The 18,700-nt window shown below is 40.0% G+C and overlaps 1 protein-coding gene across 1 annotated transcript in view; it reads left to right on the top strand.

Moving 5' to 3' along the window:
* The window catches only part of Lancl2 (LanC like 2), a 61,303-nt gene that overhangs the window by 23,540 nt on the left and 19,063 nt on the right, over window positions 1-18,700 (top strand). Inside the window, exons 2-3 of the mRNA XM_028895234.2 lie at window positions 4,978-5,095; window positions 17,992-18,199. Of these exons, the coding sequence (XP_028751067.1) occupies window positions 4,978-5,095; window positions 17,992-18,199 (326 nt within the window). The remainder of the gene's footprint in view (window positions 1-4,977; window positions 5,096-17,991; window positions 18,200-18,700) is intronic.

Below are 18,700 nucleotides of genomic sequence, written 5' to 3'. Positions count from 1 at the left end.
ACTGTGTTCTGTAACTAATGAAAATCCCACATTAAAATTTCTGCAGTGGGACATCATATTTGAGGGAACCTGAAGCTGTGTCCCCAGGCCATGGCCACTCATATTTGGCTCTAGTATAAACTGTCTCTTACTGTTTTTGAAGTGAGAATTGTGTTTTGTGTTGATATTGGGCCTTCTTGCTGTTTTTCTGACCTCTACTCACAACTTAAAAGACATGACTTTTACCCTATCTCTCCTGCTTCTGGTCAAAACAATGGTATCTGAACTCTATGTTTGGCTCTGTAACACAGTCTCACAGCAGATTCCCTGTTCCTCTGGCTCTTATAATATTTCTTTTCCTTATCCCATGATGTTCTGTGAGCCTTAGGTACAGGAGTTGGGTTGTACATATCCATAAGGACCAGGACTTCACAATCAGTTATTCTCCACATTTCGACCAGTTACAGTTTTATGTAATGTTCTCCATCTGCTTCAAAGAAGCTACTTTGATAACAGGTGAGAGCTATCTGTGAGTGTAAGGATAAATATTCAGAATACAGTTAGGAATTATGCTCGTTTAGTAAAGTGGTGGTAGTAGTCTCTCTCTGAAGATCCATGACCTCACTAGCCCCAAGTAGTTGCCAGGGTTTCCAGTACCAGTCATGATTTCCCACCTGTTGAACAGTCCTTAAGTTCACTTAGACAACTGTTGGTTACCTCTAAAATTTGAGTGCCACTATTACACCCCCTATTTCTAGCTCTGTCCACATATCTGCAAATGTCACAATGCCATTTTTATTTATAGCTGAAATAGTATTCCATCTTGTATATAGACCATTTTTATTATCCATCCATTGGTTTAAGGACATTTGGGTTGTTTTCATTCCCTAGCTATTTTAAGTAGAGTGGCAATGAACGTGGCTAAACAAGGATCTATAGAGTAGGGTGTGGAGTCCTTGGGGCATATGCCAAGAAGTGGCCTAACTGGGTCATATGGGAGATTTATTGTTAGCTTTCTGAGATTTCTCCACCCTGATTTCCAGAGTGACTGCATCAGTTTGCATTCCCTCCAGCAGTGGTTGAGGGTTCCTGTTTCCCTACATCCTCTCCAGCATTTGTTGTAGGTGGTTTTGTTGATGTTAACCATACTGACTAGGGTAAGATGAAATCTCAAAGTTGTTTTAATTTCTATTTCCCTAGTTGCTAAGAACAATGAACATGTTAAAGATATTTCTTTGTCATTTTTATTTATTCTTTTGAGAACTCTGTTCAGATCCATAGTCTATTTTTCAATGATTTTTTTTTTATTCTCTGTATTTTGTAGGCAGAGTTTTTCTGTGCTGGCAGCTGCTCTTGAATAACCACTCAGAGTCTTAATATTAATTATAAATGATCGGCCAATAGCACAGGCTTGTTACTAACTAACTCTTACATTTTAAATTAACCCATATTTCTTATCTATGCTTTGCCACATGGCTTAGTACCTTTTTTTCAGTACAGCATGCCCATCTTGCTTCTCTCTGAGTCTGCTGATGACTCCTGACTCTGCCCTTCTTCCTTCCAGCATTATCAGTTTGGCTCTCCTGCCTAACCTTATCCTGTTTAGCTATTGGCTTTAAATTATTTATTAAACCAATTATAGTGACATATATTGACACAGTGTAAAGAAATATTCCACAATGTTTAAAGTTCTTTGTACATTCTGGATATTAATCCTCTGTCAGCTGTATTGCTGGCAAAGATTCTTGCCCACTCTGTGAGCTTCTTTATTGCTTGCTTGCTTGTTTCCTTAACTGTCCAGAAGCTTTTTAGTTATATGATGTTTCTCTTATCAATCATTGACCTCAGTTCCTGGGCAAATGAAGTCCTATTCAGAAAGTCCTTTCTTATTACACCTGTATCATTAAGGTAATGCTTATGGTGTTTGCTTGTTTGTGTGTTTTTTCCCCTAGGAGTTTAAGTATTTCAGGTTTCACAGTAAAGTCATTGATCCATTTGGAGTTAGGCTTGTGTGTGGTGATAGATAGGATCTAATTTGATTCTTCTACATGTGGACATCCAGTGTTCCCAGAACCATTTTTGGAAGATGCTATCTTTTATTCAGTGTATGTTTGTCAAACATCAGGTGACTGTAGTTATGTGTACACATAAACTATTTTGTTTATTGGTCTGTATGTCTGCTTTTATGCAATAACATTTTTATTACTATGACTGTATAATATAACTTGATATCTGGAATGGTAATCCCTCCAGCATTGCTTCTTGCTCAAGATTGTTTTGAGTAAGTCTTACATTTTCCTTGCGTTCACATCAGCACCTGCTATCATTTGTTTATTGATTTTGGCCATCAGACTGGTATAACATACAATGTGATTTTGATTTGCATTTCCCTGGTGGTTAAAGATGTCGAACATTTAAGTGTTTCTAGGTCGTTTGTGTTTTGTCTCTGAGAAATCTCTGGTTAATTATGTATCTCATTTTTTAATTCAGTTATTTGTTTTCTTAATGTTCAATTTTTCTTTATATGTTTTAGATACCAACCTATTAGATGAATAATTGGTAAAGATATTTTCTCATTCTGTAGGCTGCTGCATTGTGCAAATGCTGTGCAGAAGTTTTTCAACTTTTTTTTAAACATTCATTGTTATTCTTAGTGCCTGTGGTATTTCTGTTCAGAAAGCCCTTTCCTGTGCCAATGAGTTCAAGACTATTCACCACTTTCTTCTCTTCTAGCAGGTTCAGTGTATCTGACCTTATGTTGAGATCTATGATCTATCTGAAGTTGATTTTTGTGTAGGGTGATGAGCATTGGTCTATTTGCATTCTTCTCCATGCAGCCATCCTGTTTGACAAGCACCATTTGTTGAAGATGCTGTCTTTTTTCCACTGTGTACTTCTTTATCAAACCTCAGGTGCCTGTAAGTGTATGAATTCATATCTGGGTCTTCAATTTGATTCCAGTAATCAACATGTCTGTTTTTATGCCAATACCATGCTGTTTTTATTACTATATCTCCATAGTACATTTGAGGTCAGGGATGGCAATACTGAACAGCAGTTCTTTTATTATTCAGGATTGTTTAGCCATCCTCAATTTTGTATTTCCATATGAAGCTAAAAATTGTTTTTTAAGTTTCTATGAAAAATTATCTTGGGATTTTTATAGAGAGTGCACTGAATTTGTAGATTGCTTTTGGTAGGATGGCCATTTTTACTATATTAATTCTGCCTACCTATGAGCACAGGGGATCTTCCCATCCTCTGGTGTCTTCTTTGCAGCTGTTTTTTGCACTGGGACTTTTACTCAGGACTTTGTTATTTGGTTGTTATTTGTTAGGTCTCATTTCTTCTTTTAGGTGGGTATGTTTGTAATGAAGACTAGTTGAGTTGTCATTTTCCATGTTCAGACCATATTCAAGGTACCATGACATATCACTAGATCTTCCCCTAGGGTAACTCCAGCAGTAGGACCCCAGATTGCTTGGTTTTACCTAACATTCTGCATATTCTTTTTCTACTTCCTAGAAGTCTTGACTTACTGCCAGGAGTTCCTCTGTGTTGGATGGTCTCGTATCTTCTCTATTTCTAAGGACTATTCTGGATGAGTGTCCATGTCGTGTTCCATTTCTGGCCCCTATTCCTGATTTGGTTTGGCTCTGCTCTGTCTTTGGTTCAGACTTTTTCTGGGTGGTGCTTCTATTTGGAACTTACTCTGCATGTGGGTTCCTCTTACCTTTTTGAATGAGTTTCTGGCACTTTTGTGTTCAGTGTGTGTTTGTGCTTTGTGTTCTTTGTGGACTTAGCTTCTTTTGGCTTGGTTAGGTACTATTGAAATTAAGTTGTAGAGAAATTGTTGAGTGTTTACTTTTGGTAAGTAGCTGTAGTTACAACTAAATGATCTTGCTTAGTTAGTTGTAGAATAGTTTCAAACCTCAATGGAATCTTTGTTGATGGGGCACAGACCAGTGTGAGCCAGGGTATAGGTGTCTTTTCATGGGGGTGTTTCAAGGCTCTATGGATTGGGGAGACTCCAGCTGCAGGTAAGCATTTCTGGCCTCACAGGCTTGGTCTGATGGGATGTGGGGGTGGTGGGTACATTATCTGTTCTCACTGGGATATCTCAAGTGCATGTGTGAGCTGGTGGGCATACAGTCTCTGACCTCACTGGGGTTGTCCAATGGCATATGGGTTGAAAGGACCTTGAGGGTGTGTGGGTGTGCAGTCCCTGACAAATAGGGGATAGTCTGACAGTGGATGGGACAGGAGGAGCCTTTTATTTGTTTGTTGTTTTTACCTTGAGGCAGGGCCTGGTAGAGCCCAGGGTAGCCTTGAACTTACTGTATAGCTAAAACTGGCACTGAGCTCTTTGTCTTCACCTACCACGTCTGGCTTTGTTTGCTATTTTTCTTTAAGAATCATGGCAAGAACATGTTACTGGGAGAGTGATAGTTTGAGATGGCTTGTCACATTGAGTCCTCGGTCACAGAGGGAGAAGAATGCTGGCGTTCAGCTGACTTTCACCTTTTCCCTTTTGAACTTAGTTATGGAACCTAGTTCATGGGTTGGTGCCACCCACACTTAGGGTAGATTTCCTCTCAGTTAAACCTGTTTAGAATTGTCCTCATAGACGCACTCATGGCATGTCTCCTAGGTGACTCTAAATCAAGTCAAGTTGGTGATCTGAATTACTATCACCCAATTTTTCTTATGTTCTTTATATAATCAAAAATGTTTGTGTAGTCAGATCTTTTGTTTCTTTTCTTTTCTTCTCTGTCCTTGATTTCTATAAATTATTCTTTATGGTACTATTTATGAATGGTAATCTGTATATGACATTGTTTCATTAAAACATTAACTCTGAAAAGCCAGAATAGACTCTGGCCACCTGAGATGTGCCAAATAAGGCCATTTTCTCTATTGTGTCCAGTGCAGCTTTCTACTGCTTCCATGAAGTTCTCTTCTTGTACAATTTAATTAATTTCTTCCTTTAATTTTTAGATTGTTCCTAACTTCACAAAGCGTGTCCAGACCAAAATCAAAGATCTTCTTCAGCAAATGGAAGAAGGACTGAAGACAGCTGATCCTCACGATTGCTCTGCATATACTGGCTGGACAGGTGGAGTACATTATGTTCCATTCCTGAACTAGTGTATATAAGCTGAGACTTTGACATTTTCTCCTACTTTAAAATGGTGACATTTATACCCTTGAATCATTAGACAGTTTTATTATGAGCTGTTTTATAATTTTGTTTCTGAAGAAATACTGTCTGAAGGTTTGATCTTTAATATGTAGTATATTTTTATAACATTATTTAACCTCATACACAGCTATGCAAATGTGTGACAAGAAAAGGTCTACCTTATTATTTATTTTATTGGGTCTGTTGTTATATTTTTCTTTCTGACAAGTTGTGATGAAATGGTGTATCTGGTGTGCTTCATAAATGATTACCTTGTTGGTTATACTTAATTTGATTCAAATAATTTTAATTAAATTATTTATATACATAAATATTTTATTTTAATGATAGATTTGTTTATTTATTATATCATTTAAACAAAAAGTCATATAATTCAGAACAAAAAAGTGTGATCTCAAATTTAACTTGCCTTAACTAATTTTACATTTTTGCTGTTGTTCTAACACTGGGATCTTTTCTTCCTGGTTCCCATGATCTATGATGAAGAAACTCAGATGAGATACACAGAGCATAGTTTAGGAAATAGCAAGTATTTATTACAGATTAAAGCGGAGCATGTTGTCAAGGGGAAGAAAGAGGATAGAGGCCACAGGGATCACTTTGTAGTATAACCTATTGTTAAAGGATCTGAGTGAACAATGGACAAAGTGGTCAGTGTGCACTGTTTTAGGCCAAATTTACACTATTTCTAGAACAGATAGCTTTTTCTGAGGGCCTTTTCACCTTCAGGGTATTGTCAGTCTGGAGAAAGGAGATTAGTGGAGAAAGGGACATGGGGCTATTTTTGTCCTTTACGAGGATGTCCCACAGCTAGTAATCCTACTAGGTTTAGGGCTCCTGGAACAAGGTTTTTTTTGTTTTGTTTTGTTTTGTTTTGTCATTCTTTTGACTAATAATTAGTTAGACCTTGATTGTACAAGTTCTAAATTAGGGAATGGGCAGCTCCAAGTGCCCCAGGCCTACAATATCTAATGGGCTACTTCACACTACCAGGTAGTCAGAACATTTTCATAGCTATGTATGAGGTATGTAAAAGAACAGACCTTGTTCTCTGGAATTACAGGAAAGGCTGACAATCATGCTAGTAATTCACATACAAATTTAGAGGCTTTCCTTGTTAGCTTTAACATAATATTTTTACTTATTCTTTGAGAATTTTATACATGCATACAACATATTTTGATTATATATACCCCCTACTACCTCTCTTCAAATCCCCAGGACTCCAAACCCATCTTCCTCCCAACTCCATGTATTCTTTTATATTATTAATAATAATGATAATACCCCCTGAGTCAAATTCATGTTGAGTATCTGTGTATGGGTTTGGTGTCAACCATTAGGGCAAGGACAATCTACCAGCAGCCACCACATCCGCAAAGTGACCCAGGGCAGCCCTTCCCCATCTATCAACCAATCAACCAGCTGGAGTTTAGGCTGGTTTCATCATGTAGAGGTGTTGTGCAGGCAACCAAAGCTGCCGTGAGTTGCCGTATGAAACAGCCACGTCATCTCCAGAAGACAGCATTTCACAACTCCTCCCCATCCTCTAGCTCTCTAGCTCTTACATTCTTTCAACCTCATCTTCTGTGATGTTTCCTCAGACATGGAAGGGAGGAGTTTGCTATAGATAACCTGTCTCAACCTGAATGCTGACAGTTACTTATTCTCGGCACTTTGATTGGTTAGGAGTCTCTGCATTATTCACTGCAGAAAAATAAATGAAAAGCTTCTCAATCTAGGTTAACATCAGCACAGATCTGTTTATGCAAACATAAATATTTATGAGGCACTTTGAAAATATGACCATTTAGTGAAACTGAAATAGTAGATTATTCCTAGGGCCTGTAGCCTTCCCATTCATGGTCTTTTGACTGAGTTTTCAATGGAGGGTATTGCTAGTGTTTTCTTCTAGCAGTTCCAATGTTTCAGGTTTCACATTAAGGTCTTTGGTCCATTTAAAGTTAGAATTTGTTCAAGGTGATAGATACAGGTCTAATGTCATTCTGTTGCCTGTGGATGTCCAGTTTTTCTAGCACCACCTCTCTTCGGCTTATGTTTTTGGCATCTTTGTCAACTATAAATGGCTGAAGTTACATGTACTCATGTTTAGGTCTTCAGTTTTGTTTCATTAGTCTACATGTCTGTTTTTGGACCAGTATCATAATGTTTTGTAATCCCTCCAGAATTATTCTTTTTGTTCAGGATTGTTTTGGCTATCTTTAGTCTTTTGTGGTTCTAGTTGAATTTTAGGATAGATTTTTTTCTGTTTCTTTGTTGAGTGAGATAGGGATTATATTGAGTCTGTAAACAGCTTTTTAGAAAAATGGTCATTTTTACAATATTAATTCTATAAATCCGTGAACATGCCTCTTTCTTCAGCAGTTTGAAGTTGTTTTTTAACTTTATTTTTATTTACTCTTTGTGTCTTTCACATCATGCGTCTCAATCCGATTAATTTCCCTGATCCTTAGTATCCACCATCTTCCCTTGCAACCCTCCCCCACAAATAAAATAAAATTTAAAAGAAAAAATGGAAAAAAGGAAAAATCTCATCATGGAAGCTGTGGTGTAACACAGTCATGCAGTAAACCCTTTGTCCCTATATCTTGCAAGTGTTCAGTGCAAAGAGTCACTGGTCTGCTTTGAGACCTCTAGTTTCTGCTACACCATCAATACTGGGCCCTCACTGGGACTCCTCTTGCCTATCCTGTTGTTGTCCTGTGTCATGGAGATCCTGCAGCTTTGGGTCTGCAGAACTGGCCCCTTCGCATGCTCCTGCAGATCATAGATGGGGTGGATGTTGAGGTGGGCCAACTCATAATCCTGGTTCTGGGCCTGGGTAGTTGCAGGGTTGGTCAGTCCGCCAGCTCTCCCCTGTCTTCACCACCAGGGTGAGCTCTCTAGCGTTGCCCTGGCTAGGTCACCCTTGTAGCAGTGAGCAAGGGGCGGGGCCAGTTCTCCTGCTTTCACACCCCCAGGGTCGGTTCTCTTACACCTAGACAACCAGTGCCAGCTCTACTGTATTGCCCAGGCAAGGTGCAGGGGCCATTCTCCCGAGTGCTGCATCTGGTGCAGGGGCAAGGGCAGCTCTCCTGCTCTTGTGACACAGGTGGTGAGGGGACATCTCTGCCCACCCACACCATCGTATGGCAGGTGAGGGGCAGGGTCTCAGGGGTGGCTCACCTGCACCCCTGTCAGCAGGTTCAGCTCTGCTGTGCTGCCCAGGTGAGGAGCAGGGCCTGCTTTCCCAAGTGCTGCCGCTGGTGAGAGGGAGGGTCGGCTCCCTCGTCTGTTGGTTGCAGTCAGAGAAGGGAGAGGGGTAAGGGGTGCACCTCTTCCCTGGCTACACTACCACGTAACAGACAAATAGTGGGGACAGCTCTCCCATGCTCACAGCTTTGGGGCCGGCTCACCCACACCTCCAACAACAAGCAAGGTGCAGGGCCTGCTCTCCCAAGGGCTGCAGCTGGTGAGGGGCAGGACCAGTTCTCCCCCTAGTATTGCAGCCAGTGAATGATGGGGCCAGCTTTGTACAGTCCTATATTGTCAGCCTTTGGTGTTATCAGGAGCCACCAACATCAACAGGAAATGTGGCTGCATCAGGGCCATGAACCCAGACATGGGCCCCTGCAGCAGCCCAGGCCCAGACCTCACTATGGCCCTGGGTAGCAATCAAGCCACCCATGTCAGGCCCCTCCTCACCACTTTCACCTCTTCTGATGTGCCTCTGTCCACAGGACAGGAGCCATTTTGTCTCTTTCTCCCGTACTACACCATACATTTGCTTACCATAATTGTGCCATTCTGCCTGGCACAGCAAGGTGCAGGGTGGACTCGTGTTTTCTCCTCAGAGCCCATGGCAGATCGCCCCAGGCCTGCGTGTGGGTCTCCTTGTCCCACTCAGTCCGTCATGGCACTGGATAGGACCGTGCTTCCTCTTCACAAAGAGATCATAATAGTGCCCAACTGCCTGGTGCTTCTGGGCTCCTGGTTAATGGACAGGTATTGTTGGAATCCTCCCAGGGGCTTAGGATAGAAAGCCTGGGCTACATTTGGTTCGGTTCCACCAGCCCTAGCTGCATGGTGTGGGATGGAGCTGTTGCTGGAGCTCTCTTACCTGAAGTTTGCATTGTAGAGATTTCACTTCTTTGGTAGGTTCATTCCTAGATATTTTATTTTCTTTGTATGTTGTTGGTGTATAGAAAGGGTACTGATTTGTTCAAATTGCTTCTGTATTCTGCCACATTGCTTAATTTTTTTGTCATTTCTAGAAATTTTCTGGTAGAATTTGTGAGATTTTTAACGTATAGTCCTTATCTTCTGAAAACAGGGATAATTTGACTTCTTTCTCTATAATTGTCCATTTAATTTCCATTTTTAATGAAATTGGTTGCACTAGAGTTTGGTGCATATATGTTGAGGATAATAATTTCTTGGTTAATTGTTTCCTTAATTTTAATGAAGTGTCTTTCTTTAACTTTTCTGATTAATTTTAAATTGAAGTCTATTTTGTCAGACATCAGGATAGCAATGCCTGCTTATTTTCTAGACATGTTTGATTGGAGTACACTTAGCCACCATTTTCTCTTAAAATTGTTTCTGTCTTTAAAGCTGAGGTGTGTTTCTTGTAGATAACAGATACATTGATTTTGTTTCTTGGTCCATTCAGGCAGCCTATGCCTTTTGATTGGAGAATTGAGTCTATTCATATTTAAAGTCAGTATTGAAATATTTGTGTTAGTTCCCATCATTGTGTTGCTGAGTTTTGGTGTTACGTTTTCGGTGGTACTTTTGTTTTAGGAATTATGGCATCTATATCTGTCTATGGTCTTTCTCCTTTGCTCATCCCTTTCTTCAGCCTGAATTCAATACTGCTTGTCATTCCTTTAGGTTTGGTTTGTTGGACATACATTTGTTTAGCCTGTTTATATCATGGAAAGTTTTTCGTTCTTTCACCTATGACAGGTAGTTTTGCTGGGTATTACTCTAGGTTGTCTGTCATGGTCTTTTATGACTTGGGATGTGTTGCTTCATGCTCCTCTGACTTTCATAGTTTCCACTGAGAAATCAGCTGTTATTCTGATGGGTTTTCCTTTATATGTCTGTGGTGATATATTGTGTATCAAATAAAGCTTGCCTGAGGATCAGAGGACAAAGCCAGCCACCAGATTAAACATAGAAGGCAGGAAATGGTGGCACATACCTTTAATCCTAGCACTCAGGAGGCAAAGATCTGTCTGGATTTCTGTGAGTTCAAGGCCTATAGATTCAGTCTGGGAGAGAAATAGAGGCAGGTAGTGGTGGCACATACCTTTAATCTCAGTGCTTGGGAGTCACAGGCCTTTAATCCCAGCACTTGAAATCTCATGCCTTTGCTACCAGTATTTGCACTAGGAAGGAACTGAAATATCTGGGCAGAGAAAGGTATATAAGGTGTGAGGAGACAGGAACTAGAAGCCCTTTCTGCTGAGGACTCAGAAGGATTCAGTCAGAGGATTCGTGGAGATCGGATCTCACCTTCCATTCAGCCTGAGGATTTGGTAGTGGTGAGAAGTTTCTCTAGTGGCTTGTTCCTTTGTCTGTCTGATCTTTCAGCATTTACCCCAATATCTGGCTCAGGGTTTTTATTATAAGACCATTTAGGATTCGTGTTACATATGTCATTTGTATTTTTTCTCTTGAAGCTCTTAATATTTCTTTCTTTGTTTTATATTATTAGGGTTTTAACTATGATATGCTTTGGGGTGTTTTTTTCTGGTTTTGTCTATTTGGTGTTCTATGTGCTTCATGCATGGGTATATCTTTCCTTAGATTGGTTGAAATTTTCTTCTGTGAATTTACTGAAAATCTTGCCTATACCATTGATTTGGAGTTCTTCTCCCTCATTTATTCTTGTCATTTGAAGGTTTGCTGTTTGCTCCTTTCCTGTGTGTTTTTTAATTTTTTATATTCTTTGCTTTTTGAACTAGATCTTTTGCTTTATCTCTGAGTTCTGATTGTCTGCCTTCTACTTGATTCATTCTACTTGTAAGGCTTTCCTTTGAATTTTCTAGCTGGGTTATGGGTTGTCCCATTTCATCTTCATTTTGGCTTGAGTCTTTTTCAGTGTTTCTATCTATTCACTGGATTCTGTTTTAAAGTCCTGGATTGTTTTTGTAATTTCCATTAGCCTTATGTTTGTGTTTTCTTGGGCATCACTAGGGCATTTATTTTCCTTATGTTCCTTCTCTTTAATTTCATTGAGCTGTTTCATTGTGTCTTCTAATACTTAAGGCAATCTCTTAACTTTAACCCCTTGTAAAAGCAAAAATCAGATCACATCCTTCCAACATACAATGACATAGAATATGAATTCCTATTCCAAAGGGGAAAAAGGGGGCATAGTGAAGAAACACTGAATCAAAGAACTACTGAAACCCAGCAGGGCAAATTCCAAATTCTGTGTCTCTATATCTGATATCTAGAGGCTCTTATGACTCTTCAGATCTCCCACTCCTTCCAGCTTTACTGACTGCAGCACACTTCTCTTTCTGGAGCTGTATCCACTTCTTGTATTCAGTTCTCCTTGGCAGGTATCCCATGCCGGGACTCCTCTGCCACACACCTGACTTTAACTGTGGAGGAAGAGTCCACAACTCCTTTACACTTTGTATCCTTAAATCCAGAATCATTTAGCCAAGCTGCCAAACTTTGCTGCCTTCTGGGGCTGGAACATTGCCTCCTCTTCAAATTACCTTTGCATAAGCTTTGACATGTTAATATATTTTTTTTTTTTTAGGCTGGGGAAATCCCTTGGCCTTTTCATTTCATAGAAAACAGGATAGCCTGAGTGGGATTTCACCCCAAGGGTACCACTTCATTTAGCTTCAGGCATTTCTTTAAACTTATCTCCTTGAGCACAGAATTTGGTCCTAACATTACATTCCCTGGTGCTCTTTTTCTCCTCAAAGTAGACATTTTATTATTTCTATTTGCCTGCTTGCTCTTTTTCATTACAGATCTGCATAAAAATGGTTACTAATAAGCATACAACAGTCACTATTAAGTTGTTTTGAAATCTCCTCTGCCATTGCTATTGCTCTAGAACTCTTCAATTTGAACTCTGGAAAATTTTTAGGACAAGGCCAAAAAGCAGCCAAATTTTTGCCAAAATATTCCGAGCATGGTCTGTAGTCCAGTTGCTATTATTCCCATCTGAAACCTCTTGAGCTGGACCCCCATATCCCAAAATGCTGTCAGCACTACTGCCTTCTAAACTCCTACTAGGGTGGCCCGTTAAGACCTATTTACAGTATTCAACTGCTTTCCTAATCCAAAGTCCCAAAGTCTTCCACATTCCTCTAAATCAGTGGTTCTCAACCTTCCTACTGCTGCAACCCTTTAATACAGTTTCCCATGTTGTGGTGATCCCCAAACATAAAATTATTCTCATTGCTACTTCATAACTGCAATTTTGCTATTATGAATCACAATGTAAATAAATATCAAATATGCAGGATATCTGATATATGACCCCTGTGAAAGGGTCGTTTGATACCCCCAAAGGGGTCACCATCATAGGTTAAGAACTACTACACTAAACAATAGCATGGTCAGTATTGTCACAGCAATATTCTAGTCCCTAGTACCAACTTCTACCTTAGCTGTTTGTGGCAGGGTCCTGTGTTGTTGTTCCCTTTAGGGGAGATGGGCCAAGTAGGCACAGAGTCAACAACACAGACTCTGGGAGAATGTTGAAACAACAAGTTCAGTTTATTCAGGAAGAGGCAAGCCTTATATACCCTCCACCCCACCCTGAGGGGAAGGTCTGATGAATATGCATCTTCTGGTATGACATGGCTGCCTCTCATTGGTCTGGGTCATCTCCAGATCATGTCTCAGCTGCTGTTGCTAAGGCCCTTAGGCAGACCCAGGTTGGCTCTCAGAAAGTATCCTTTTTACTTGTTTGGGCCTCAAGCTTGTTAGGGATGAGTCATCCCACAGCTGTTGTTCTTTTGTCAAGAGACCTCATGACCAAGGCAACTTATAGAAAGAATCATTTAATTGAGGGCTTGCTTATAGTTTCATAGGGTTAGTCCATGATCACCTCATAGGGAGCGTGGTAGCAGGCAGGCAGGTATGGCACTAAAGCAGAGGTTAAAAGCTTACATCCTGATCCATAGGCAGGTAGTAGAGAGACAGCGAGACTGGGCCTAGCATGGGCTTTTGAAACCTCCAAGTACACCCCAGTGACATACCATCTCCAACATGACCACATGTTCTAATCCTTCCTAAACAATTCTACTAACTGGGGTCCAAGCATTCAAACACATTAGCCTATGGAAGCCATTTTCATTAAACCCATCACACAGAACTTGTGTCAGCTTAGAAATTCTCTCTGGTGATCCTTAGAAATTTGTAGAGAGCTTACTGGATTCTACTGGTTCTCCTCAAGGGTTAGGCGCAAGTCGAGGTAGTTGTGGTAGAAGCCAGATTTGGTGACTTATTGGGACCAAGGACTCAGAATGCTAAGTTGGTCCCGGGGATTCTTGGTAGGTGGGTTTATAAACTATTTCTGGGGTTTTCTACCTGGAGTTCCAGGTCAGATTTCACATGGTTCTAGTACCATGGTAAGTAGGATGGCTGATAGGTAGGTGGTTGAGCAGAATGTGTCTGGGGGTCCTATTTGGAATTCTGGGTCAGAATTCATGCAAGACCAGTGCCAGGTCAAGCTGTGGATAGGTAAGTAGAAAGCAGGTGGAGAAATGGGTCTGTGGGAGTTACCTGGATTTTCAGGTCAGACTCCACATGGTACCAGGTGGGGTGTGGTTAAAGTGACTTCCTGGAGTTCTAGGTCAGACTCCATGAGGTGTCATTGCTAGGTAGGTTGGTGAATGTGGTGATAGACAAATAGGCAAGCAGGCAGGGGAATGTGTCTGGGGACCTATCTCTCAAATTATTTTTATGTAGGCAGTTATCATTATAAACATTCCTCTTAGGCCTGCCTTCACTTTGCCCCAAAGAATTTGGTGTGCTTTGTTTTAATTTTCATTAAATTTTAGGAATTTTTCTATTTCTTTCTTGATTTCTTCAGTGGTCTATTTATCATTCAATAGTGTATTGTTTACTTTCCATGAAACTATACTTTTGTGGTTTCTATTGCTGTTGATGTCTAGCTTTATCTCATTGTAGTAAGTGGGAGTACAGGATGTTACTTTAGTTTTTCTGTATTCATCAGTAATTTCTTGTGTTCAGATATAGGGCCATTTTTGGAAAATGTTCCGTGGCCTGCTGATGAGAATATATATTTAGTGTTTGGGTGGAATGTCCTGTAGATTTTGTTAGGTACATTTGATTTGTTATTCAATTTAATTCCAGTGTTTTTCTGTTGTTTTCTCTGGATGGCTTGTGTGTTGGTGAGAATGGGGTATTGAAGTCACCTACTGTAGGTGGAATTTTCTGTCCTGCCGGCTCCCAAATAACCACACAGAGACTTATTATTAATGGTAAATGCTCAGCTGATAGCTTAGGCTTATTACTGACTAGCTCTTACAACTTAAATTAACCCATTTTTATCAGTCTACATGTTGTCACATGACTCGGCGTTTACCTGCCCTCTTGTATGTCTTGCTTCCCCCCTGTCTAGCTGGGGATTCGGCCCTTCTTTCCAGAGTTCTTTCTCTCTGGCTCTCCCACCCATACCTTCTCTAGCCTAACTACTGGCCATTTAGCTCATTGACAGTGAGATATTTTCATGGAGGCAAGAAAGATGGATTATATTTCCTAATCTAGTACACTAACCTCTTTTGAGAGTAGGGTGGAATGAGACCACTCATGTTAAGAGTTACTACTGAAAGATGTGTACTAATTCCTGCCATTTTGTTGATTTTTTTTCCTCCTCCATAGATTAACCTCCTCTGCTTGGCATTGCAGAGCTTCTTCAATTTCAATAGCTAGTTTTGTTGAGTATAGTCGTCTGGATTGACAGTTGTGGTATTTCAAAATTTAGAATACATCTTACCAAGCCCTTCTAGCTTTAAAGTTTTCTGCCTAATAATCAAGTATTATTCTAATGGGCTCAACTTTATAAGATACTTGACCATGCCCTCTTCCCAGCTTTCAGTGCCCTTTCTTTATGTTTTTAGTATTTAAGCTATAATATAGTGAATAGTAAAGTTTTGTGTTGTTTATTTTCTAACCTGGTCTATGTGTATATGTGCCTGTTTTTCTATGGCCCTGGTGTTCTATGTGTTTATTGTACCTGGATAGAAATCTTTTTCTCTCAAGTTGGGAAATTTTCTTCTCTAATTTTATTAAAATTAGCTTCTATGGCTTTGTTATGTGTTCCTCTTCTTTGCCCATAATTCTAAATTTTCTTGGTGATCCAAAGTTCTTCCATGTTCCATTCACATGTTAGAAAAATTATCTTTGACCTTTACTGAGTAAACATCCCAACTTTACTGAGTGATCTAATTCCTCTCCCTTGTCTTCCAGCACCAATACTGTATTTTCCACAAGATCTATTCTATTAGTGCAACTTTCCTCTGAGATAATTTGATTATTATGTTTTTTTCATTTCTAGCTTATTTCAATAGATTTTTCCCCCAACAATTCTATTTCCTTATTGAATTCTGTTTTCATATCTTGGAATTATTTCCTCACTTTTTTTGTTGTTCTCCTGGGCTGTATTCATATCTTTTCTGAGTTGTTCAAGCAGAGCTATAATCATTCTTTTGAATTTTTGCTGAGATTTCTTCCAGTTCATTCTCATTGGGAACCATTACTGTCTTATTAGTAAGTTTTTGAAGTGATATGTTGTCTTGGTCTTTCTTTTCACTTTTGTTTTAGTGCTGGGACATGGTGTATTTGTTGGTAGAGTTTTTCTTTTCCCTCCCTCCCTCCCTCCCTCTCTCCCTCCCCTCCCTCCCTCCCTCCTCCTTCCTTCCCTCCTTCCTTCCCTCCTTCCTTCTGTCCTTCCTTCTTTTCAAATCACCCGCTTTCTATGGAGGCTGTACAATGTTCAGGGGTGGATTATTTTGTAGATGAGTTGGGATGTTTACTTTTGTCCTTAATACTCCCCTCCCTAGAAAGGAAATATTTCCAGAAGGAATGGGTATATCCTGAGAAGAAACTTTTATGAATGAAAAGTTGGCAAAATAATGTTCAGAGAGCCAGAGAAGAAAAGGCAAGAAAGTGTATAGAGAGCAGCATACAGATCTCTTTATAAGGCATTACTAAATAGGGGAGGTTGACCTGTGAGGAGAATTGGTACTATAAGCCCACCATCTGAGTTTCCATGCTTCCCCTAGGAATCCGGTCATAGAAATTGGTAAAGCAAAATGGAATCATTTACTGTTTGGGCAAGGTGGGTGGTCTGATTTATTGCCCACTCACCTTATCTTACAATGTATAGAAATCTGTGAGACAAAGGTTAGAACTATGTCTCTTCATCTGCAAATGGTTCTTTCTTAGGGATAATGGGGCATGGGCCAAGGCTACCCTCCTTGCTCCATTTTGATATAGAGTTAGTTCTTCCTTGTAGTTTGGGTAAAGGAAAATGAGATCTTACAGATTCCCTTGTATATAAATTGGCATTTATTCATTGTAATTTTGAAATATGTTTAAGATCAACTTGAAGGTGTGAAGTACCCTGAATTAACCACTAAAGAAATAAGCTGCTAAATATTTAGAGAAATTTAAAAATTAAAATAAAAAGAATAAAAATCAGATTATTAGGTAAATTAGATGAAGTCTAAACTATTAAAGAACCTCAGTTTTAGATTAACTGAATGTCTTATTTGACCTAGTTACTGTCAACATTTATTCCAGTACGTTCTTGTACAGTGTGCTTTATTTATATTGATTCCTTTTTTTACTTAGCTGTCATACTGACTTCTTTTTTTACTAACACATATTAATTGAACATATTATGGGGTTCAGTGTGACCCACTGCATGTGCTGATCAAATCCAAGCACACTTTTTCCATAGTCCCATAGCTCAGGAGTCAGAGTGTGCTTTCAGAGTAAGTCATTCTCCAGAGGGTTTCTCCAAAGAGCTCGCAGCAGAACTCCTGGCTCCCGTCCATCGTGAGAGAAGACTGTGACAGAGAACCTAGCGTAGCCTGCTCTGGCCTCAGAGTCACTGTCATATAGCTGAGAACATCTTTGAGTTCCTGACACTGCTGTCCATCTGCCAGATGCTGGGATCACAGACATGAGCCCCACACCTGCTCCGGATTTCTATTTCTGTTTTAGAAGAGGTTGGTGACAGGCTGCTCCCACTGTCCCGGTTCTGCCAGGTCACGTGGTGTTCCCTAAGTGTGGGTCTGACTTACTGGTTAGATGCCCAATTGCTTGATGAGGAAAGAAAAAAAAAGGAAACACTATAGAAAATATAAAAATGAGAAAGGAGGCAGAAAATCTATACAGATAATCACTTACTGAGGAATCACATAGAAGGAAATGCCTTGAGGAGAAGCAGAGAAGAGTTCCATTAGCTTGACTGAGGATAAGCTGGGCATGAGCAAGACCTGGGAGGAGATGGAGCAGTAGTGTGTCTGTGTCTTCTTTTCTAAGCGAAATTGCTGACTCACAACAGGTTGATAAATTTTAACCCGTTTCATGGCCTTTTCCACCCTAATTTTTGTGTCTTTTCAGCAGTTTCAATTATGCTTTTTGTTGCTATTGTTTATATTGTCCATTTCTAAATACATAGTCTTTGTAGAGGATGTTTTGTGTCATTACAAATTACACAAATTACAAATCCCTCTCTGAAGGTAAAAAGGAAGGTAGTAATGCTTTTCTTTTGGGGGTGGGCCTCCTTCCAGGCATAGCACTTTTGTACCTGCAGCTGTATCGGGTCACTGGTGACCAGACCTACCTGCTCCGATCCCTGGATTACGTGAAGAGAACACTCCGAAATCTGAGTGGTCGCAGAGTCACTTTCCTCTGCGGAGATGCTGGGCCCCTTGCTGTGGGAGCTGTGATATATCATAAACTCAAAAGTGAATGTGAGTCCCAGGAATGCATCACAAAGTGAGTTTTAAAAATTGAGAATGTCTCCAAATGTTTTGTTGAAGAATTATTGAGCATAGATGTTCAACAATTAACTTATTTTCTAACTTGCAATTGCAAACAGGTCTCTCTGAAAAGTGAAGTATGTTTGTCTTAGTGGTGGGATCATGTGTTCTTTTCCTATGCATGCATGAGTGTGCCTTAATTTCAGTGGGACTTTAATAATCATTCTAAACAAGTTGCGACTGCCTTCAATGCATGAAAATGAGTTCACATCCAGGAAAATAGTTTGAGAATAACTAACCCTGAGTTTAGTTTGTAGCTCTTAGTTTCAGTGAGGAGGGAATGATGATGGACTGTGAAGGTTTCTACAGTGGTTAGTTTATAATCTTCTTGAACAAGCAGAAAGCAAGGTCCCTTCGTTGGATATGGTAGAGTATCTGGCACATGAAGACATTGATGTTGTTGAAAGATGGAGCGACTGAGTCTTGCCTAAGCAGTAACTGTCTCTCAGCTCCATCT

This window comes from Peromyscus leucopus, chromosome 3 (genome assembly GCF_004664715.2).
Source record: "Peromyscus leucopus breed LL Stock chromosome 3, UCI_PerLeu_2.1, whole genome shotgun sequence".
NCBI classification, from domain to species: Eukaryota; Metazoa; Chordata; class Mammalia; order Rodentia; family Cricetidae; genus Peromyscus; species Peromyscus leucopus.
The sequence above is the reverse complement of the archived record's forward strand: the minus strand, read 5'-3'. Positions and strand labels throughout refer to the sequence as shown.